The 23,458-nt window shown below is 43.8% G+C and overlaps 1 protein-coding gene and 1 long non-coding RNA gene across 2 annotated transcripts; both read left to right on the top strand.

Moving 5' to 3' along the window:
• Positions 1–4,141: 4,141 nt before the first annotated feature.
• Positions 4,142–11,413, top strand: LOC115578212 (extracellular calcium-sensing receptor-like). The gene is made up of 9 exons (XM_030411080.1): positions 4,142–6,194; positions 6,355–6,649; positions 6,806–6,892; positions 7,087–7,356; positions 7,702–7,908; positions 7,996–8,271; positions 8,702–8,929; positions 9,023–9,146; positions 9,233–11,413. The coding sequence occupies exons 1-9, from the start codon at positions 5,932–5,934 to the stop codon at positions 10,141–10,143; spliced, it is 2,661 nt and encodes an 886-aa protein (XP_030266940.1). The 5' UTR covers positions 4,142–5,931; the 3' UTR covers positions 10,144–11,413.
• A 3,891-nt stretch (positions 11,414–15,304) lies between these two features.
• On the top strand, positions 15,305–16,997 carry LOC115578213 (uncharacterized). The gene is made up of 3 exons (XR_003983399.1): positions 15,305–15,534; positions 16,645–16,773; positions 16,939–16,997. It is a non-coding gene; the product is annotated as an uncharacterized LOC115578213 (long non-coding RNA).
• Positions 16,998–23,458: the final 6,461 nt, after the last annotated feature.

The following is a 23,458-nucleotide window of genomic DNA, read 5'->3' as shown; positions in this document are numbered from 1 at the left end:
CAGGTGTGGGCACCTTTAGTGGGGCGAAGGCAAAGCCAGAGTCTGTGACTTACAACAACGCCGAGTACGGCGAGGACCCGGACCAGATGGCGAGGGCATACTGCGTCAAAGTACGCGAAGATGGCCAGTGGCGGTCTTCTATAACACCCTCGACCTGGCTGGGATAAATGCCCGCATCTTATTCAAGGAGTGCACCAGCAGCAGGAGAGCCCGTAGGAAATTCCTGCAGCAGCTGACAGAGGAGCTGAGGGCAGAATACATGGAGGGGAAAGCGGCCGCGTTAGTCGGCACAAGGTGGGCAGCAGCGGAACCAACCACCGCAGGAGCACACGGAGACGGAGGCAGTGCCGGTCTAAAAGAGCTGCAAACGGAACCAAATGTCGGACTTGAAATGCCACACGCCGTGTGTGGTAACTGTGAGGAGAGCGGAGGTAATCTGCAGGCTCACTGTTTGTTTTTGTTATAGATCAGCTCGTTTCCAGCTTTTTCGATTATTATCATTTATTTCATATAATATTAAGTGTTAGAATAACGTGTTTCGTAATCAAATAAGTTACTTTTAATTGTTTATTTTCTTGTTCTGAATTTTCTCTATTAATCTTGTGTAGATATATGCAATAATTACGGTTTACTATGTGCGATGGTATGAATATTGATAAATGTATAATTAAACTCGTCAAAATGTACATTTTGGTGTTATTTCGTTTTTTTAAAAATATCATGACACAATGAAAGTATTCATCACTCAATTGGGTATTTGCATGAGAGAATATAGAGTTTAAAGTCTTAGCGGTCAAAATGACCGTTTATGGCCGTTAGAGTAGTGTTGGAATTCTGGCTCTTTTAGCTAGCCTGTGTGTGTGTGTGTGTGTGTGTGTGTGTGTGTGTGTGTATCTTCCCGCTTTTTCTTCTTTTTCTTTTGCCTCATTCTTAAACAAACCGCAGCGCTTCACTTCCTGGTTGCTGTCTTTCGTCTTTTCGCGGTCACGATGACTCATGGAATAGTCCATTACAGTACGAAAGGGGAGGGGGAGAGCAGATAATACGATTTGGACATTCTGATGTTTTTTTGTTGTTGTTTTCATTTTAGTTTTTTATTTATTTTATGTTTAGAAGTACATAATTATAATTTACAAAGACAATGGTGGAGGCCTGCTGGCTGGAGGCTCCGGCCCCCTGCTGGTCGGGGAGGGGGCATCTGGTTGGGGGCCCCTGCAGTTTGGGGGCCCAAGGCCTTTTCCTTAATGGTAAAACCGCGACTGGTCGTAGTTTGTGGAGAACACTGGAAGAATAAATATATTTAAATGAAAAATGGCGCTCTCAAAGAGCCTTAAGCGGAAAGTTGATGCTGAGAACTGTAGCTTTAATGAAGAGTGGACTGATAAGTACCTATTCATAGAGCCAACTTTTAGAAATGCTGTACCTGTGTGCCTCATTTGCAACGAAACTGTCGCTGTCGCTAAAGAGTACAATCTGAGGCGTCACCACATCACAAAACATGCTAGCTTCAAGGAGTCATATCCTGAACATTCAGAGGCCCGTCACAGGAAAATTGCTGCTTTTAAATCTCAGTATTCCCATGCCAGCGGAATTATTAACCGAACCACAACGGAACAAGAGAGGGCAACAAGTGCGTCTCTACAGGCGGCCTGGGTACTCTCCAAGCATAACAAGCCATTCACTGATGCTGAGGTTTTTAAGGAGTGCATGGTGGCTGTTCTGGAGGAACTTGCCACGGACAAATCTATGGACAGGATAATTGCGTCTGTTAAGCAGATACCTCTGTCTGCTAAAACTGCTGTTCGCCATGTCCATGTTTTGGCAGAGGAAGTCCGGCAACTTGTAATTGACGAGATCAAAGAAGCCAGATACCTCTCACTGGCTATTGATGAGTCCACCGACAGTACTGACATTTCCCAAATGTGTGTTTTCGTCAGATATTTTGATGGCAGAGATTTCAGAGAGGAGCTGCTGGCCTTGATTCCACTTGAGGGGCTGGCCACTGGCGCTATTATTTTTGATAAGCTGGAGGAACTATTTCAAAAACATGGACTATCATTTGAAAAAGTAAACCTGGTTGTCACAGATGGTGCTCCTGCGATGATTGGCAGAAACAGAGGACTAGTGAGCAGAATGAAGGCTGTCGCTCCCAGCATTAACGCACTTCACTGTCTCATTCACCAGAGCGTGCTATGCGCAAAATTAAGTGGCGAACTTAAAGAGGTTATGGACAAAACAATGAAAATAATCAACTTCATCAGGGGAAATTCAAGCACACAGCACCGTTTATTCCGAAAATTTGTGCAGGAATCTGAAGCCTCTCACCATGACCTCTTGCTCCACAACGACGTGCGCTGGCTGAGTAAGGGCAGAGCTCTGGAGCGTTTCATTGAACTCAGGGATCAAGTTGTTGATTTTTTGATGCAAAGTCAATCAAAGGCGGCAGCTGACCACCTGCGCATCATGCAAGACGCAGAATACATGTGCAACGTTGCATTTTTAACGGACACATTTTCACATTTGAACGCACTAAATTTACAATTACAGGGAAAAGAAAAGCCTGTGGTGAATATGGTGGAAAAACTTGATGCCTTTGGAAACAAACTTGATCTTTTCCACGAAGATTTGTTGTCGGGGAGGCTGCTACACTTTAACACACTTAAGACAGCGGGTCACAGCAGGGTCACCGAGAACATGGTGACATTTATCACACAGCTGAGGGAAAATTTCTCTGCCAGATTTGATGACTTTGCCATTCCCAGGGATGTCATTGGATTCGTGCATGACCCGTTCACAATCAGCCCAGGTGGAGAATTCTCCGCTAACGCGAGGAAGGTGATGCCGCTGGACGAGGCGGCTGTTCAAAGTGAACTGATTGACATCCAGGCAGCCGGTGACATGAGGGCTGCTCTCCGTGGTGCTGAAAGCTTGAGCGCCTTTTGGGTGGCTTGTCCCCAAGAGTATGACACACTGAAGACACTGGCAATGTATGTTCTCACCATGTTCGGATCAACATACACCTGTGAAGCTGCCTTCTCAAAAATGAACTCTATAAAAACGCATGAGAGGAACCGACTGTCAAACCAGTCTTTGGAGGACTGCTTGCGCATAAGCCTGACAGCTGTCAAGCCCGACATTAAAAAGATAGTGTCGAAGGGGAAATGTAACTTCTCCCATTAAACAAACGGGAGTGTTTCAGTCTTGGGATTTTCTTGGTTTTACTTTATTTGTATTGATTTTGTACTGATTTGTTGGATCACAGGCTACTTAAATTTGATGTAAATAGTAACTTTTAACTGAGGCCTGTCGCTTTTATTTGTCACGAGAACTGTTTGCTGATGTGCAAGGCTTGCAATAACTCTGTTATGTTGCGTTGTGTGGTTGGTTGTTGCTGAGACACCGCAGTTGCGCGCAAAGCCAAAGCAAGGGAAATTTTGACATTTGAGAAAAATGAGCACGTGAAACAATAAAATATTGTAATGATCAGAGGAGTCTCGTTTGCCGACACGGAGCGCTGAAGGCGCAAAGACTCATGGGAGTGATTGTTTAGCGTTTATTCGACTGTTGTTGTTGTGATGTGTTTCTATTTGGTGCTTTGTGTACATGTATTATTGTTGCTGTGTGCCCTTGTTTTGTTCTGAAGATGTTTGATTGTGAATTGGCAACAACGTTGAGTTTGCAGAGTGCACCATGACCGAGTATGGTAAGACGGATGATTATATTCGTCAAATGTTGCCGAATAGTAATCGGCGGGACTCATGCACTAAAGTAATAAAAGTATCGGTAGTATAAAGTTGAATGGATTGAGTTTTGTGTGGGTTTGGCTTTACTGAAGACTACTAATAAATGTGTGACTTTTTTATAAGTTCTGCATAGATGACGGGCTATGGTATTTTTAGAAGATTGCTTCTGAGGGCCGTATGGAAATCTCTGGCGGGCCGGATTCGGCCCGCGGGCTGCCAGTTGACGTTGCTTACATACATCCGCTGATGGTATATCCTTTTGCCACTTTTCATGCCATGTATTTTAGAACTACACCTGACTGGAAATGCTTGTTAGAAGTATGGAGTTGTACAGGATTTGTAGTGCAGGGTTCTCCCCAGAAATTTTTAGTGTAATGGCGCACCGTCTGTTGGGGGGGGGCGCCTAAGCCGTATAATGGCAGGGAAAACCCTGGAAGTGTGTCTGAAGTAACAGATATGTGTTATCGCACTAATTTATGTTACAAACCTGTTGTTAAGTGTAGCAACTTAGTCTCTAAGAAAGTCTAACAGATTATATAATACATGTAAATTTGTGAATCCAGGAGGACAACTGATCAAGCCGAGGAATCGCCAAGTGGCGCCTGGGCCACACAACCCCCCCTCCACCATGGTGACCTGGAAGAGGGGAGACCATACAAGGTAATTTGCAGTCAAAAAGAAGACATTAGAATGAAGATGCATCAAACTTTACAGAAATACAGATATAAGGAGATAGAAATAAAGGAAACCAGTGATCAAGCAGAGCCCAGGATATGATGATCCAGATTTGTCAGTATACGAGGCAGTGGGAGCCAGGAGGGATGGATGTTCCCAGGGGCCCTTGGTCCATCAGTAAGAAGCCGGAATGAAAAGAGAGGAGGAGGGGGAGGAGGAGGAGTGGGGTGGCAGGGAGACAGATACACAGCTTGCAGTTTGTGGGAATAGTAAACCAAAAATTGAGAGATGCAATATTAATCAGAATAAACAGATTGTTTCATGTCAGTAGGACAATGTTAATTCTAATAGTATAGGTAAGAGACCCATTGAGACTGACTCCAAACCACTGGAGGAGCTAGCAGATGAAGTCAAAGACTAATTAAAGGTTAAGTCAAGACGTAAATTTTGATTTATTTTAGTTTTAAAGGCCTCAGTAGAACCAAATTGTCTGATGTCAGCTGGGAGGTTATTCCAGAGAAAGGGGGCAAGATAGAAAAAAGTCTTCTAACCCTTGGAACTTTCAGTAACCCTGAATTCTGAGAGCATAATGCCAGATATTGAATATAGCGGTCAGACATGTACAATTGGGTAAGGCCATGTACAGTTTTGTTTGTCATCAGCAGCACCCTAAAGTCTAATCTGACATGAATTAGGAGCCAGTGCAGTGAGGCAAGGTTTGATGTAATATGATCAACATTTCTTGTACGTGTTTAGACTAGCTACAGCATTCGGAACCATTTGAAGACTTTTAGTGCTCTCACACAGTAGACCCCCCAAAATATTTGCAATAATCCAGTAAAGGCATGAATCAGGATCTCCGCATCAGTTGTGGACAGGGAGGACCTAATTTTAGTATAATAGTAGCCATAATCTGAATGTGGGGAATTCTGGGAATCTTAGTTCAGTTCAGAGACCATTTTGAAATCCAATCATTTAATATTGAAGTAGTATTTTTATAAGAAACACACATTGTGTTGATAGGTAAAACTTTAGCCAAGCTGGAGATGACAAACTGACTTTCAAGCCAGACTCACTGTATGCCATGATTTATGGTAACAAATACAGCACTGAGAACTAGTAACAAAAGCAACAAGGTAGAGTTTGAGTCCATAGTCAGTAAAATGTCATTGACCCCTTTAGTAAGTGTAGCTTTACTTTAGAGAGGAAGGGAAGGTTGGATACTGGTCTATAATTATTTAGAAGCCCTGGGTCTGTAGCAAGTTGCTTTTCTAACGCATTACCCCTGACATTGTTGTGTGTTGTCATGAAGGAGACTAAAATTAAATAGATTGGAAGACATAATGTTTCACAACTTGTCTCAGTATGCTCAAAATCAATCTCAAAATAAAATAATTTCAGGCCCTGCCCCTACTCTTGCTTATAGCCCATTGGGCGGTGTTAAAGATTAAACAATGCTGCAAGTCAATAAAGGAGGTTGACAGCAATAAAGCTGACTGGGCTCAGAAAAGGGATGAACAGGAGGAAATTCATGTGGGGATTTTTACATATCAAATTGCTTCTACTCATGTATTTCATCTTGTTGTGTTCCTACTTTGCCTCTGTTGTGTCCTCCCCTCTTTATTCATCCTCATGCCGGTTACAGGGGCAGTTTCATTTAAATGAGATGCACAAAGATGGAGATGTGGTTCTAGGTGGGATATTTCGGATCCACTTCTTCTCTGTCTTTCCTGACCTATCTTTTACCTCAGACCCACAACAGCCTACCTGCCATGGGTGAGTCTGTCAGGGAAGTGGCAAAAGCAAAAACTGAAGAAAATCAATTTCATGAGTCATATGTATGTCTGTTCATTTTCCTAGTTGTATCTGTTTAGTTGTAAGTGATTGTTGATAGTCAACTGTATTTTTCAATAGTTAATAGTGGTATTTTTGTTAGTTTTGATGTTGTAGGATTTAGGAGGGTCCAGACCATGGCCTTTGCAGTTGATGAGATCAACAAAAACACCAACTTGCTCCCTAATGTGACTCTGGGATACAGTCATTACGATGACTGTGTCAAACTGGGGATTGCATTTCGTGCAGGATTATCCTCAATCAGTGGTCAAGAAGAAAAGTTTATATTAGATGAGACCTGTGCAGGAACCCCTCCAGTCATAGGGATTGTTGGTGATGCTTTTTCTACACATTCTATTGCCATCTCCTCTGTCTTAGGTTTGTACAGAGTACCTATGGTAAGTTTGCCAATTTGCCTCTTGGTAATTCTGTTTGATACTTTTGATGTAAACTCAGATTAAATGTCTCTTGTAAACATACATTAACTATCAAATATAAAAAGAGCTGGAAAAGCTTTGAATGTTTTCAGGCTGTACAGTCTGAGTCTTTCACAGGTGAGTCACGCTGCCACATGTTCCTGTCTGAGTGACCGACAGAAGTTTCCATCCTTCTTTAGGACAATCCCAAGTGATGATTTCCAGGTGACTATCCATCAGCTAAATGAAGATGCATAAGAATGTGCAATTAAACATTTGCAAGAAAGAACTTATCTACACTGCAAAAATAGTGATATTCCTTGAAATGCAGTAAAAATGAATCAATGTGAAAACTTTTAAATGTGTTTTCCACAGAAAAGATTATTTCAGCTTGCAAACTAATCTCTATATTCACTCAGGTACAGGCTATGATTCAGATCCTGAAGCGTTTTGGTTGGACTTGGGCAGGTCTGCTGGTCAGTGATGATGACTATGGACTCCACGCTGCTCGATCCTTCCATTCTGACCTAGCACACTTTGGTGGAGGTTGTCTTGCCTACTTAGAGGTGTTGCCTTGGGGCAGTGACCCAGGTGAACTAAGGAGGATCGTTGATTTGATGAAGAAATCCACAGCTCGTGTGGTCATTGTGTTTGCACATGAGAGTTACATGATGAACCTCATGAAAGAGGTTAGGCTTTAACAACAACTTAAGTTATCTGTCTTATATTTTTATTTATCAAACTGAAAGATTACAGTTGCAATGACAAATTGGCCTGTGACAAATACATATCATTTTAATAAGTAACACTTCGTATTTGTTTAATGCCCTGTTGGCAGGGTACGAACAGTTAGACAGAAAAATTACACAACACTAATAATGTTCTTCGCTTTGCTCATAATACTGGAAACAAAGGATTGCATCTGTGTATGAACAACTAAGACAAGACAACATTTGTTTGTAAAATGGACAATTCAGAAGATTAGACAATACTTACATGGCATTATGGAGTTATATATTTGTTTTGACACACAGGTGGTGAGGCAGAATGTGACAGGCCTGCAGTGGATTGCCAGTGAAGCCTGGACAGCTGCTACTGTCCTCCAGACCCCTGACCTCATGCCGTACCTGGCTGGCACACTAGGCATTGCCATCCGTCGAGGAGAAATACCAGGCTTAAGGGAATTCCTCCTGAAAATACGTCCTGACCTACACCATAACAACAGCTATGGAAATAACATAGTGAGACTTGTAATGTGCAATCTGATCTGGTAATTGCAGGAAAAATATATAGTCATCATTTCTAAGACTGTTTTGACCATATTTCAGGTAAGCCAATTTTGGGAATTCACATTTCAATGTAGATTCACACCACCTCTGGCAGGTTGGGTAGAGACTGGGGGAGCATTATGCACTGGACAGGAAAATCTAGAGGATGTGGGAACTGAGTTGTTGGACATTTCCAATCTCAGGCTAGAGTATAATGTGTACAAGGCTGTGTATGCTCTGGCCTACGCCCTTGATGATATGCTGCAGTGTGAGCCAGGGAGAGGGCCTTTCAGTGGGCACAGCTGTGGCAGTTTGAAAGAACTGGAGCCATGGCAGGTGTGATATCACTTTACACTCCATTTGTTATTTGACTAAATCATATGGTTTAATGTTTCATGCAAAGCGGTACTACTAATTGTAATGTGCTGGAGAACTACTGAGATATTTCCTACTAGTGGGTGATCGCAGTGGTTAGTATTATCAGCTAAGTGATAGGTTCTTTTTTTGGTATGTTCACAAGTGTAGTATGCAGTCTGATAATAACATTCTAGATACTAACATGTTTTCCATCATCATAATGCATTATTTTTTACTCCTCAAAAACCCAATCAACTATCTGGATTGGAAGGAGCCATGACAGGATGTTATCTCCTAGAATAGGTTAGGGAAGAATGAAACAAATACAGGATAGTTAGGTATCCCAAAAATCCTTGTAGGTCTCTAAGGTTTCAGCTGTCCTCTTGTGTTTTTTTGTGTCTCTTTATAGCTAGTGTATTACTTGGAAAAGGTCAACTTCACAACAACATTTGGTGATCAAGTGTCATTTGATAAGAATGGTGATGCCTTACCAATCTACGATATCATGAACTGGCTGTGGCTCCCTGATGGAAAAGCTAAAGTTCAGAATGTTGGTGAGTTCAAGAGGTCGGCCTCCAAAGATGAAGAACTCACAATTGATGAAGACAAAATCTCCTGGAATTTTGAATCAAAAAAGGTTATATCTGATTTTTCAGACACACCATGAGTAACTCAGTATTGAAGTGTAAAATAAAGGAGAAAAAAACAGTACATATTTTTCTCCCTATAGCCACCCCGCTCAGTGTGCAGCGAGAGCTGTCCTCCAGGTACCCGCATGGCCAAAAAGAAAGGGGAACCAGTGTGCTGTTTTGACTGCATTCCTTGTTCTGAGGGCGAGATCAGCAATAAAACTGGTTGTTTTTTTTTTACTTTAAAGATTGTAATTTTGAGACATAATATAAACATAAAGAGACTATAAGGTCTTTTCCCTTTTTCATAGATGCCAGGGAATGCAACAGTTGTGCTGAGCATTCTTGGTCCAGTCCCCAGCGTGACCACTGTGTTCCTAAGAAAACAGAGTTTCTCTCCTACCATGAGCCTCTGGGTATTGGCTTGACAGCTGCCTCATTGCTGGGCACATGCATGTGTGCTGTTGTCCTGGTCATCTTTGTTTATCATCACAGCACACCCATAGTACGTGCCAACAATTCAGAGCTGAGTTTCCAGCTACTACTGTCTCTGAAGTTATGTTTCCTGTGTTCACTGCTCTTTATCGGTCGTCCCAGACTGTGGACATGCCAGCTGAGACATGCAGCATTTGGGATCAGCTTTGTGCTTTGTATCTCATGTATTCTGGTAAAAACCATGGTGGTTCTGGCTGTGTTCAAGGCCTCCAAGCCAGGAGGGGGAGCCAGCCTTAAGTGGTTTGGTGTTTTGCAGCAGCGAGGAACAGTTATTGTTCTCACTTCTATTCAGGCAGCGATCTGCACTGCCTGGATTGTATCTGCCTCCCCAACTCCTCATAAAAACACCCAATACATCAAAGACAAGATAGTTTATGAGTGTGCAGTTGGGTCCACAGTTGGTTTTGCTGTGTTACTGGGCTATATTGGCTCATTGGCTTCCCTCAGTTTTCTGATTGCATTTATATCAAGGAATCTTCCAGATAGTTTCAATGAGGCCAAACTAATCACTTTCAGCATGCTGATCTTCTGCGCTGTGTGGGTGGCCTTTGTTCCTGCTTATATTAGCTCACCAGGCAAATATGCCGATGCAGTGGAGGTATTTGCCATATTGGCCTCAAGTTTTGGTCTTTTGATGGCACTTTTTGGACCAAAATGTTACATAATCCTGCTGAGACCAGAGAGGAACACAAAGAAAGCAATCATGGGTCGGGAAATCAAAACCTAGTAACTGCTCTTATCTTCATGAGACAGAATGAATACTTTTGCTATATACAATAAAAAAAACTGCAAATTTATGAAAACTTCACTTATTTTAACTTAATCACGTAAGTTAAATTACTTTTCATATGTTCGCTTATGTCACATATGTGGGTAGCTTATATCACAAAGGTCACTGATGTCATGTACGTGATGTAAGGGATTTTACCCACAAGAATGTGAAATGAATATGAAATGTCTTACTGCTTAGAAAAAGTATTTCTACAGCATCTTATATTATGATGGATGGGCTTCATTGGTGTAATTGAAGACTGTTGTGTTTAACATAGTTTCACTTTCTTGCAGGGTCATATGTTGCTCATTATGATAAAACTGTGCCCTATATCAAACCACATTGGTCAGCATTCGGATACTACTTCACACATCCCTCGCAGGCTGATGTCTTTAGGTTTCCACATATTGCCACATGTATCCACAATGCTTAAACCATGGGTCTCAAACTCACGGACGATATTTAGTGGCCCCCACCTTGATATGAAAGTTTTATGTTACTGCGGCCCGCGAGTGGATGTGAACGGCACTTTGCCACATTGTGTGTGGAAGATCCCTTTGTTGCGCGAGCTGGAGCTGAACAAACCTACTAATAACAGTACGGTATATGGCTCCCGGGGGCAGGCCATCGCCTGGGCTTGATGCAAGCAGAGAAACATATCACAACAACTATGGCTGCACCCGTTGAAAGTTGTCGGAGATATGATCGCCACTGTCCATGCGGATGATTTGTTATCATGACGAATTTGCAAATTAACGATCAGATTAACGACCAACGCCAATGTTCCGCTGACGATGTCACCAAGGGGAGTGGACGTCCGACAGGAGCGACTCAGCCAGCTCAGCCTACCGTCCCGCGTTGGGGGCGTTTGTCTGGAGCCTCGTCAGGGGTCTACCTGCCTCGGTGACGTAGTCAATGGAACATCAGTGTTGGCTAGGAGGTACAACGCTGCTAGCTTAGCAGCGCCCGCTGCATCCATAGAGATATCATAGAAAATAATAGCCAGTAAATAGAACCTCCATGTCTGCATCCCATGGTTTATATATAATAAATAATTGGTGTCTCACTGTCCCGGCTTCATGCACTCCAGGCTTGCTCTGCAATGATGTGACGTTCACGGACAAATCATTTGAAAAAATCTTTTGTGTTAATGGAATGTACTTGAAATTTGCAGAAATAGATTTGTTCATCACCACATTTTACTCCATAGTAAATGCCTCACACAATAAACATTACAGAGATTTTTCTATATTTCATTTGTTTCACTTGTTTCAATGTTTCACTTTATCAAATGTAAACACTATAATAATTGCAAATAACAATGAATAAAACTAAAATAATCATAAATAACAATGAATATCAATACATAAATGCAATAGGCAGTGTATTTATTTCAATGAGAGAATGCACATCGTTTTGTATTTTTTATCGTCCTTTGAACAAATCTTTTTAGTAAATTGATTCGAAGGACTTGAATCGTTGGAATAAAACATAATGCCAATCGCTGCTGCTCTGTTGTGATTGGTTGCATTGTGCACTGATTCAATGTGACTGAATCTGCATTCACACCAGATGTGCTAAATGTTGCCTTTCTCATGTGTTGTGTATGTGTACAACGCGCGACCTTGCATTGCGTTGATGCAAGATCCTCCGTCAGCGCTTCTGATGTGGATGCACCTTGACGAACGTTGGTCCCGCGTTGGATTGAAACTTTATTGCTTAGTGACACCAAGTGGAATAAATATATATCTTGTCACACAGCCCCAATCATGTCTTTTTCAAAGCCTGCAGTGAAGAGAAAGGTTGGTGACGAGCACAGACAATTTCAGGAAAAGTGGGAGACGCAATATTTCTTTGTTGAGCACAGGGGCACCCCGACGTGTCTTATTTGCACAGAGAAAGTTGCGGTGCACAAGGAATACAACTTGAAACGTCATTACTCAACTAGACATGCTGAGGAGTATGCAAAATACCAGGGAGATGAAAGAGCCAACCTGTGCCAATCTTAAAACATGTCTACTTAGGCATCAAGATTTCTTCAAGAAAGCAACCAAAGAGAATAATGCAGCACATTTTTCCGGTTTAACAAACAGCTTGTTCTCCTACACTCTTAACAGAAAAAGCCGCATGTGCTCATCAGGTTTTTCCTGGGAGCGAAAGAAAATTAAGATGTCTTCCAAATACACAAACACAAAATGGTTTAACATGTTATGGAGAATGTCATTGATAAGGGCCTGGGAAAAAGCTGGGGTTAGCTCGAAAGCCACAACTAAGTATTAAAAGTGGCTGATGATAGGTGTCTTGAAAGCAGTCTTCCACATATCCCCCTCATGGATATGGGCCCGATGGTAGGTGTTTCAAAGGTCTAGCTTGGTGAATAATTTTGGATGACAGAGAGTTTCTAAGGAGTGTTCGGTGAGGGGGAGAGGATACGATAATCTACGTATGGTGTAGCGTCTTGTCTTTCTTTTTAACAAGAAGAATCCTGCTCCAAGGGATGAAGATGAATGTCTGGTCAGCCCAGCAGCTAGGAAGATGTTAATTTAAGCCTCCATGGCCTCTCCCTCAGGGCGACTTAGGTTGCATAACCGGTCGGAGGGTACAGTGAAACTGCGGAGAAGGTTTATGGCACAGTCATAAGGTCGGTACAGAGGAAGAGACAGGGCTAGCTCCCTGCTAAACACCTGGGCTAGGTCATGGTACTCAGGCAGGCACTAGAGATAACTCGGGAGGGGTGGGGAGGGTGGAAGCAGGGGTCTTGTGGATAGCAGTGGCAGAGTGGAGAGAATGTGGGTGGTAGTAGACACTCCAGCTGGCAATGGAGACTGCTGCCTAATCAATGTGGGGGCTGTGGAATTTTAACCAGGGAAGTCCAATCACCAGAGAGGAAGTGGGGGAGGGGATAATGAGCAGTTCTTTCACTGTGATTTCCAGAGATAATCGCAGTAACGGGGAGTGTGCACAGGTTGATTGTGGACAATAATTTGCAAGGGATAAGGTTGGCGGGGGGAGGTGCTAGCTACTCTGCGGCTAAGTTAAAAATAAATAAATAAATCTTGTTTCTTTGACCTTGACAAGAGCAATGTGAGTGGTGTGATGTGGTCGAAATTAGCCATTTATTATTGGGTAATTGTTCAGCTGTTGAAAAAAGATTTGATATGGACCTGTAGTTATTCATTACCGATGTGGCTAGATTGTTCTTCTTCAGGAGAGGTTTAATAACTGCAGTTTTGATGGCTTGTGCGAGTACAACTGACAGAAGAGACATGGACTTTTTCTCATTTGGAGTCATTCAAACATTTTCGAAGAACCCTCGCTGGTAATATATCAAGCTACCAGCATGGCATTTCTCTATACTAGAGGCTACCTTCACTTAAGTGAGTGCACTGCAATAAATAACAGCTAGGGAGTTGTAATTTTATAACTGAAATGATCTACAAGGTCGTTGACAGAGAACTTGGAGAGGGGATGTGTGAAAGAGAAAGCCTGAATCAATATGACACTGGTGTTTTCAGTAATGTAGTACTTTAAGATAACCTCAATTTGGACATTTGCGTACACAGATGTATCTCTTGCAAAGAATACACAGTAGCCCTATTCACACTGCCATTTTAGTGTGGGAATCATGTGCCAATTCTCCACATTGCCGTCTCTGTCAAAGTTACAGATCCGAAGAGGGGGGACAGTTCTGCTGCAGCTCTGATGCGCCTCCAGAGATTGTATCGAAGCCGCAGCAGAGGAGAGCCGGCGTCTGTGTGACTAGAAAAGCCAAAGGAGCAGATGAGGGGTGTGTCGATCTGTAATGACAACTAAACAGATCCTTCACTAATCAAATAAAAGAGAGATTTCCCACACCCACAAAGCAACATTCCACAAACAAACAACAGTAACGTAGTAACTGGTAGTGTCTTTGGCAACTTTTGATGAAAAAATACTGCAATTATACGTGGAAAAGCCTCTGTCAAATTTCTGCCTGAAAAAACATCTTACCCCGACAGCAGAACAGTTGAATGCCGGTGCATGAGGCTTGAACAAATCATGACGAAACACCATTCTCTCATGTGCTCTTTTGAGTACACATTACATTGTTCCACCAAGGTAGCGGGTCTACCACGGGAAAACGTATATGTGTATATAACAATAACAAGAACAATAATGACAAGTCTCAACCAAGTCGCTCATAAGATTATGTGTATGCATGTACATGTGTGTTAGTTGAGAGAGAGGGAGACAAAGATAAAAGAGCTATCACTCGAAGCATAGCAATTAGGGTTGCCAACTCCCTGAGAAATAAATAAGGGACAACCCCCCCACGACGGCTTGGTAACTTTCCAAATACTTTGACTCGAATGTGAATTTAGTTTGATGCATGTTTTTGAGTGATACGAATACATAAAAAAATATTACTCAACAATTATTTTTTTGTGCAAAATAAAATATATTTTTAACAGAAATCTGTCCTGCTTAACTTGACAGAATAAAATAAATATTTATTTATTTAACAGAACTGTCCTGCTTAACTGAAAACAGTATAAAATAACAGAAAACAATAGAAAGTTGTTACTTTCTTACTGATTTATAGTTCATGTGTAGTATATCAACTGCCTGTGCAGTACAAATTATGCACATCACATTTATCTATGGACTGTTTGAACTGAAATGTGTAATGTTGTATATATGTATGTATATAGTATATAGTATCTATTATTCATCTACGTATTACTTTTACGTATTATTTATCTATTTTATGTATTCATCTATCAATTGTATGTGTTTATTACACTAAACATTTTTTTGGCCACAAAATTCTGACATTTATTGGACTTAAAGGAACTTAGGGCAGGATTTGTGAAAAAATAAACATTCATTATAAGTATTTTAATGCTAATGGGTGATGAAGCGTTCAAAACCAAAAAGAATGAGCCCACACACATATCTCCCCATTGCCTTGAACAGGCTGTGTGCTGCATGATGTACTGCTATTCGGGGTCCGAATTTCCCGCGCAGCCCTGCGGACGTGACGTTATTTGACGCTGAATGCGCGTCCTCGACGGCTTGGAGACCGGAAGAAGACAAGCGCGGTGGACCGGAAATACTGTTTGTGTTGTTATGGACTCTGCTACGGCCAGAAAATGACCCACCACCACACAAAGTCCACTAAAAAGTAATACGAAGAAGAAAACGAAGGTTTTTATCAGTAGCAAGTCGTGAGTCTAAAAGAAGTTATGACTAAAGCCGGGCTGGCACGCGAATATACATTGGATATGCCTTCGACTCATGGAGGCAGCTTCAGCTTGAACTGGGACTGAAAACGGATGCTGACATGGCTAATTTCCTCGTAACCAGGTAAGAATACATTACAGGTCATTTTTAGAGCTTGATTTGAAAATCTTATGAGATCACCGAGGACTCGGCGTGAGCTAAAGTGCAAAGTAGCGTCAGCTTCTAACGTAGCGTTAGCGGCTAACGTAGCGCTAGCCGCTAACGTAGCGCTAGCCGCTAACATGTAACTTAGTCCACTGCTTGTAACACTGAGAAGTTACAGACTGCGCAGTCTGAAACCGAATAGTTAGAAATATGCCCTTTTAGATATGGGACCGAAAGCCCAACTTGTATCTGGGAGGTGACGTTAGCAGCTGGCTGTAGCAACAGGCTAACGGTTTGTTTGGGTGTATGTAGTCATATTAGCCGCTAGCTACACACAGCGAGCCGGCTTCCTGGCTGCTTCGTGAGTGTAGGGGATACGGCTATCAAATAAATTTTATTTATATAGCCCAAAATCACAATCACATTGCCTCAGTGGGCTTTACAATCTGTACAGTGAAATATATCATACACACAGCACCGGCTCCCGTCTCGTTCCTGTCCCTGGTAAATACAGTATTTGGGGTGTACAGTAACGGTATTTACAGGCTATGGCTTGGGGGCTATTGTGTTGACGAGTTGATGATACTGTTGTGATGTAGCTGAATAAAAGGCAGTTTAGAGCTAACCGTGAAGTGCACAATGTAAACGAGCTCAGGTGGTGCTATATAATAATTGATATTGTGCGTGTCTAGAGGTCTGATAAAGTTGTTATTATTATTGTTATTATTATTACGACCTTGCTTGTGAAGCACGTCTGTGTGGTTGAGTCCTTTGGGGTGGGTGGGCTAAAAGAGTGGTCTCAACTCATCAATAGAGCTTTTAGCCTTTATTTTTCTCGTGTTGTACCTTACACACAAGATTGCTCCAGACATTATACATTACGTTGTAAGTAAAGCAGGAGAAATTGTTTGTGAAAGTGAAACACACAAAAGTACTGACTGAGGCAAGTATTTTGATATTATTATTGTTACAGGCAAACATTGCATGGCCATAGTTGTTCTGACCAAAGAGAAAAGACACCAAGGTAGCAAAGTCACAGCCAGCTTGCTGACTGAGACTCTAACTTTTTAAAATATTGCTGTTTTCCAGCTATCAGAAGAAGCAGACTCCTGAAGCTGCTACTCGGGGAAGTAAGGAGATGAGAGCATCAACACCCAGCAAGCGAATAGCTGCTAAACTCTCTCATCGATTATCACCAATTGAACCAGTGTCTGAGGGGTTAGTATGTTTTCACTTTCTAAGTTTTGGTCATTAGGAATTTCAATCTTTTCAGAATATAGACAAAACATTGTAAAATGTTATAATATAACATAATAATTACCAGATTTGATTATGGAGCATTGGTATGTGTTCTAACGCTACTGTTCTCTTCTCTCCATAAAGGCCTCAGCTACATGATCCAGAGACGTGAGCAAGAAAAGAGAGAAGACAAGACCGTCTTGTTTACCACACATTTATTTTATTATAAACATGTAAAAAAATACAAAATTAAACTTTGTACATACTGCAAATTTGAAAAATACTGTAAACTTTGAAAATAAATATAAAAATATATAATGTACATAAATAGTTTTTATTTTTGGATGAAAGTGGAATCTTTGGCTAAGAAATGTTTTTTTTTTTTTTTTAGGTATTGTGGTCACAGGGACACAAAACAGGAGAAAATATCAGTCAGGCACCCTAAATGGAGCTTCTTTGTAACCTGTGTAGTTTGCAAAGGGGTCAGGGAAGTTTAACCAGATACGAAGAACACAGCAGCTCGGTATCGGCCTTCAGTTCCCTCTTCTCTGATGCCCATCCTGCCAGATCGTAAATCGCCGGTAGGAAGCAAACCGAAACTCTCGGTTATCGCTGCCCACATCTTGGCTGTCCTCGAGAGCAAAGGTGTTGTTCCACGTCATCCTAACCAGACGCAGTGTACCCTCATCCAGACAGTACATCTCCATGTGTGCCACTCCTTCCAGAGTCAATTCCAAATCCTGAAACAAAAAACATTGAGAACAATACTAATAAGAATAACTTTAGTAATCCTCAAAGTGATGTTTTGATTTTATTTGATGTTATTTTTATTCTGATTCAACTTAGTATAATACCAGTTATGACATAATGACATTTGTGTTTTCCTTGTATTTACTTTGTTATGGCGCATAGCTATTCATACCATTTATATTGTCTTATAATGGAAATGATTTCACAAATGATCTCACTGGCACTGGCACATAACACGTGGCTTGAGATATTGAATCATACTATTGCTGTTACATGATAATGACTGCACACTAATGTCAGCTTGTTAGCAAGCTTTATCCAATGTTATAAATATTAGCTATGTTGGTAATTACCACAGTCAGAAATTAGCTGCAGCCACAAGCCAAATGCTCGTCAAACACCATAACATTGTTAGCAGTTACATTAGCTTCAATCACAAAGCAATGGTTATCGCTAGCTTGCTATTCACCGTGGCTGGTGAAATTTGAACTTTAGTAACCATTTGGCCAGTGTAAGGTAAGCGTACTTTACATTACAACTGTCGTTTTGCTGAATTGATGCGCTAATGTTGTCAAAGAAACATACTAAAGCTGCACTAAGATAAACACTTAGTTTACTTACTTCGTCTCTTGACATCATGCTGTTCGCTGATGTAGGCTACCAAGGTAGTTCCGCGGAGGTATGCGAGGAAGTCTTGCAGTAAACGGTCGCGTGAGCAAACAAATAACCGTGTCACAGCATCAGCTGCACTGCTGTGAAGAGTTCATGCGCGCTCCCGCGCTGGCTTGGCTGATGGCTGCAGTTACCCAAACGGCCGTCGTGTCGCTATTTAATCTTATTTCGTGATCCTGCCCTAAGTTCCTTTAAAAAACATTCGTATTTTTTCTACATACCATATCTGCCTCTGGTGTTGCCTGGTGGACAACAAACCAGTCAAGGGTCCACCTGGTTGTCCCTCACGTGTAGACCACTAGATGCATGCTGTTTCACGTCAAACAGTTCACCATGGGCTACAGAAAAAGTGCGCCAGCAGACATTATCTACACTTCTACACAGCCACGTTTTCTTTTTCTCATTCGAGTCTGTATTTTTGCAGCCTTTTCTTTTTCTCTCGGAGGAGGTACCGTTACTGCTCATGGTGGAAGGCGTACCGTCTGCAGTGTCCTGTGAACCTGTGTCGTTGTGAGCCATGCTGGATTGTTTTGCCAGTTGCCTCAGTCTCTTGTCTTCCGGTATCTTCTTGCAAGCGACAGTACCTCGACCAATGAGAAGAGCCGGATTCTGCATTGTTATTCTCGTGTGTGAGTGTGCTGTCGGCTCATTGGTCACAGAGCAAGAGAGGGCTGGCAGTAAGATTAACGTATATTTTCATATAAAACGCCTTCATTCATTGATTCCATTGACATTTTAAAGACCATTTTGATTCTCAAGGAAATACGGGACAAAGTGCGTCCCTTTTAAGCTCAATACGGGACGCATAACTTTGTTTCTAAATACGGGACGATTCCGTTTTTCAAGGGACGGTTGGCAACCCTAATAGCAATGAGGGAGAAACAGCTGTGGAGACACAATACTTGCCTTCCTATCACTCAGTGGCCGGTGAACAAACTCAAGCTCGAATCACCTTCAGCTGATCCTTGAGAGGAATGCGGCTTATTGTACACTTACGCAGTGGCTGAGCTAATACTTGGGCCTGAATCAGCTCGTGGTGAGCTCAAAGAAAATCATGCAACAAACAGTGTTTTACAGCGTAAAACTAACAGCAAATAAAAAGGACTCATCAGTCCACAAACTCACAATGTAGCTTACAAGCATACAATACACGCTAACTTACTGTTACATCTGCCTCAGCCACTCCCTCTACTTCCAGAGGTTAGTTGTCCTTTCTCCAGTCTCTCTCTTTTTCCTTGTGTGTGTGGGGGTGTGTGGGTGTGTGTGAGTGCTGCAGGTGTGCAGGAGACAGCAGAGCGGTAACCACCAGCTGCACCCAATCCTGCAATCAGCCTGCCTTCTTATGCTCAGCCCTGCCACTTCCACGCTGCCAGATCGTAGCCACTGTTGAGTCAGTATACTGCGCATCCAGCCTTTGTACTTTGTTCCCAGCTCTGAACTTTCTGTAACTTTGTTCTCTGTGCTAGATAGAGATGGGATTTATGGCTCTTTGATGGGAGCCAGATCTTGGTGAGCTGTTCCTTTCAAAGAGCCATTCAAAGAACTGGCTCATTCGACTGATTTTTATATTTATTACGTTTTAAGAAGCCAGCCTGGTGGTAACTCATTTTATCTTGGAAATAATCACTGGGAGGTATGATGGGGTGAGACTTGGAAAAAATACTGTCCTCCTAATTAAGACCGCTGCAGCTGCTCTGCTCTTCGAGGTAGGGGCAGTCACGTGTTTCTGTTTTGTTTGTGTTTTTTTTTTTTTTTTTTAGTCAAAGGCAGCGTGCACAACTCAGATGGCGTCATGCTACATTTGCATATCTAATAAGCACCATGCAGCTGGGCTGCGCTCCTCTCCATGTAACTTCTCTGTCCCACCTAGGGGAGGAGAACACAGTGATATATTTAAAAAAAAGTCCCAGCCGCGACTCGGTTCCCATCGTTCATGTTAACGAGCCGTTCAATAGAATCGGTTCGTTCATGAACATCACAACACTAGCGTTAGACTTTGTTCCCTGCTCTGCTCTCTGGTGCCTGTTACTCTGGACCTGCTCCCCTCATCTGCTCTGTTAACCCCGCTCAAGATCCAGCCTCCTGACTGCTCCCCCCTACGGAACTCTCCCCCTCGACGGACTCTCCCTGTCTGGCCCATCTCAGCCCAGCCTCAGATCCAACCTTGTTTCAATAAACTAAATCTGATTTGAACTTTACCTTTTGCTTCCCTGTCTGTGTCCACTTCTGGGTGTTATGTGCTACATTTCTCACTGCGTATGTGTGAATTACTTGTTTGTTGGGAGAGAGCGAGGCGGGAGTCAGCCTTGGTTGTGATATGTTGAGTTTGCAATCAAGTTCTATACACATGTATATATATATATGTATATGTGTATATATATATATATATATGTGTATATATATATATATATATATGTGTATATATATATATATGTGTATATATATATATGTGTATATATATATATATATATATATATATATATATATATATATATATATGTGTATATATATATATGTGTATATATATGTGTGTATGTGTATATATATATATATATATATATATATATATATATATATATATATAATGTGTGTGTGTATATATATATATATATATCCATCCATCCATCCATCCATTTTCATCCGCTTATCCGGGGCCGGGTCGCGGGGGCAGCTGCCTGAGCAGGGACACCCAGACCTCCCTCTCCCCGGATACTGCCTCCAGCTCTCCCGGGAGGACCCCAAGGCGTTCCCAGGCCAGCTGGGCGACATAGTCACACCAGCGTGTCCTGGGTCTTCCTCGGGGTCTCCTACCGGAGGGACATGCCAGGAACACCTCCCGAGGGAGGCGTCCCGGGGGCATCCGAAACAGATGCCCGAGCCACCTCAGCTGGCTCCTCTCGATGTGGAGGAGCAGCGGCTCTACTCTGAGCTCCTCCCGGGTGACAGAGCTCTTCACCCTATCTCTAAGGGAGCGCCCTGCCACCCTGCGGAGGAAACTCATTTCGGCCGCTTGTATCCGGGATCTTATTCTTTCGGTCATGACCCAAAGTTCATGGCCATAGGTGAGGGTCGGAACGTAGATTGACTGGTAAATCGAGAGCTTCGCCTTTCGGCTCAGCTCTCTCTTCACCACGACGGACCGATACAAAGACCGCATTACTGCGGCCGCTGCACCGATCCGTCTGTCAATCTCACGCTCCATCCTTCCCTCACTCGTGAACAAGACCCCAAGATACTTAAACTCCTCCACTTGAGGCAGGAACTCTCCTCCCACCTGGAGGGAGCAGGCCACCTTTTTCCGGTCGAGAACCATGGCCTCGGATTTGGAGGTGCTGATTCTCATCCCAGCCGCTTCGCACTCGGCTGCAAACCGCCCCAGGACATGCTGGAGGTCCCGGCTCGAAGGAGCCAACAAGACCACATCATCCGCGAAAAGCAGAGATGAGATCCATTGGCTCCCGAACCAGATCCCCTCCGGCCCGTGGCTGCGCCTAGAAATTCTGTCCATAAAAGTAATGAACAGAACCGGTGACAAAGGGCAGCCCTGCCGGAGTCCAACATGTACTGGGAACAGGTCTGACTTACTGCCGGCAATGCGAACCAAGCTCCTGCTCCGGCAGTACAGGGACCGTACGGCCCTTAACAGAGGGCCCCCGACCCCGTACTCCCGGAGCACCCCCCACAGTATGCCACGAGGGACACGGTCGAATGCCTTCTCCAAGTCCACAAAACACATGTGGACTGGTTGGGCAAACTCCCATGAACCCTCGAGCACCCTGCGGAGGGTATAGAGCTGGTCCAGTGTTCCACGGCCAGGACGGAAACCGCATTGTTCCTCCTGGATCCGAGGTTCGACTATCGGCCGAATTCTCCTCTCCAGTACCCTGGAATAGACTTTCCCGGGGAGGCTGAGGAGTGTGATCCCCCGATAGTTGGAACACACCCTCCGGTCCCCCTTTTTAAATAGGGGGACCACCACCCCGGTCTGCCAGTCCAGAGGCACTGTCCCCAACTGCCACGCGATGCTGCAGAGACGTGTCAGCCAAGACAGCCCCACAACATCCAGAGACTTGAGGTACTCAGGGCGGATCTCATCCACCCCCGGTGCTTTGCCACTGAGGAGCTTACGGACTACCTCAGTGACTTCGGCTTGGGTGATGGATGGGTCAACCTCTGAGTCCCCAGCCTCTGCTTCCTCTATGGAAGGCGTGTCAGCGGGATTGAGGAGATCCTCGAAGTATTCCTTCCACCGCCCGACGATGTCCCCAGTCGAGGTCAACAGCTCCCCACCTCCACTGTAAACAGTGTTGGTGGAGGACTGCTTCCCCCTCCTGAGGCGCCGGATGGTTTGCCAGAATTTCTTCGAGGCCGACCGGTAGTCCTCCTCCATGGCCTCCCCGAACTCTTCCCAGACCCGAGTTTTTGCTTCCGAGACTGCCCGTGCTGCCGCACGCTTGGCCTGCCGGTACCCGTCAGCTGCCTCAGGAGTCCCCCGGGCCAGCCAGGCCCGGTAGGACTCCTTCTTCAGCTTGACAGCAACCCTTACTTCCGGGGTCCACCACCGGGTTCGGGGATTGCCGCCGCGACAGGCACCGGAGACCTTACGGCCACAGCTCCGGACAGCCGCGTCAACAATGGAGGTGGAGAACATGGTCCATTCGGACTCAATGTCCCCAGCCTCCCTCGGGATCTGGTCAAAGCTCTCCCGGAGGTGGGAGTTAAAGATCTCCCTGGCAGAGGGTTCTGCCAGACGTTCCCAGCAGACCCTCACGATACGTTTGGGTCTGCCAGGTCTGTCCAGCTTCCTCCCCCGCCAGCGGATCCAACTCACCACCAGGTGGTGATCAGTTGACAGCTCAGCCCCTCTCTTCACCCGAGTGTCCAAGACATACGGCCGGAGGTCAGATGACACGACCACAAAGTCGATCATTGATCTCCGGCCTAGGGTGTCCTGGTGCCACGTGCACATATGGACACCCTTATGCTTGAACATGGTGTTTGTTATGGACAAACTGTGACTAGCACAGAAGTCCAGTAACAAAGCACCACTCGGGTTCAGATCGGGGAGGCCGTTCCTCCCAATCACTCCCCTCCAGGTAACACTGTCATCGCCCACGTGGGCGTTGAAGTCCCCCAGGAGAACGACGGAGTCCCCGGTTGGAGCACTCTCCAGTACCCCTCCCAGGGACTCCAAGAAGGCCGGGTACTCTGCACCGCTGTTCGGCCCATAAGCCGAGACAAC

The sequence above is a fragment of the Sparus aurata genome, unplaced genomic scaffold (assembly GCF_900880675.1).
Source record: "Sparus aurata unplaced genomic scaffold, fSpaAur1.1, whole genome shotgun sequence".
Classification (NCBI taxonomy): domain Eukaryota; kingdom Metazoa; phylum Chordata; class Actinopteri; order Spariformes; family Sparidae; genus Sparus; species Sparus aurata.
This window is presented reverse-complemented; position numbering and strand designations above follow the sequence as displayed.

What these genes read in the sequence shown, in the direction of transcription:
- LOC115578212 (XM_030411080.1), top strand. Translation starts at nt 5,932, where the DNA reads ATGAACAGGAGGAAATTCATGTGGGGATTTTTACATATCAAATTGCTT. An exon ending in GTTTGTACAGAGTACCTATG is followed by an intron (nt 6,650 to 6,805) that starts GTAAGTTTGCCA and finishes AGTCTTTCACAG; the next exon opens with GTGAGTCACGCTGCCACATG. An exon ending in TCCCAAGTGATGATTTCCAG is followed by an intron (nt 6,893 to 7,086) that starts GTGACTATCCAT and finishes ATATTCACTCAG; the next exon opens with GTACAGGCTATGATTCAGAT.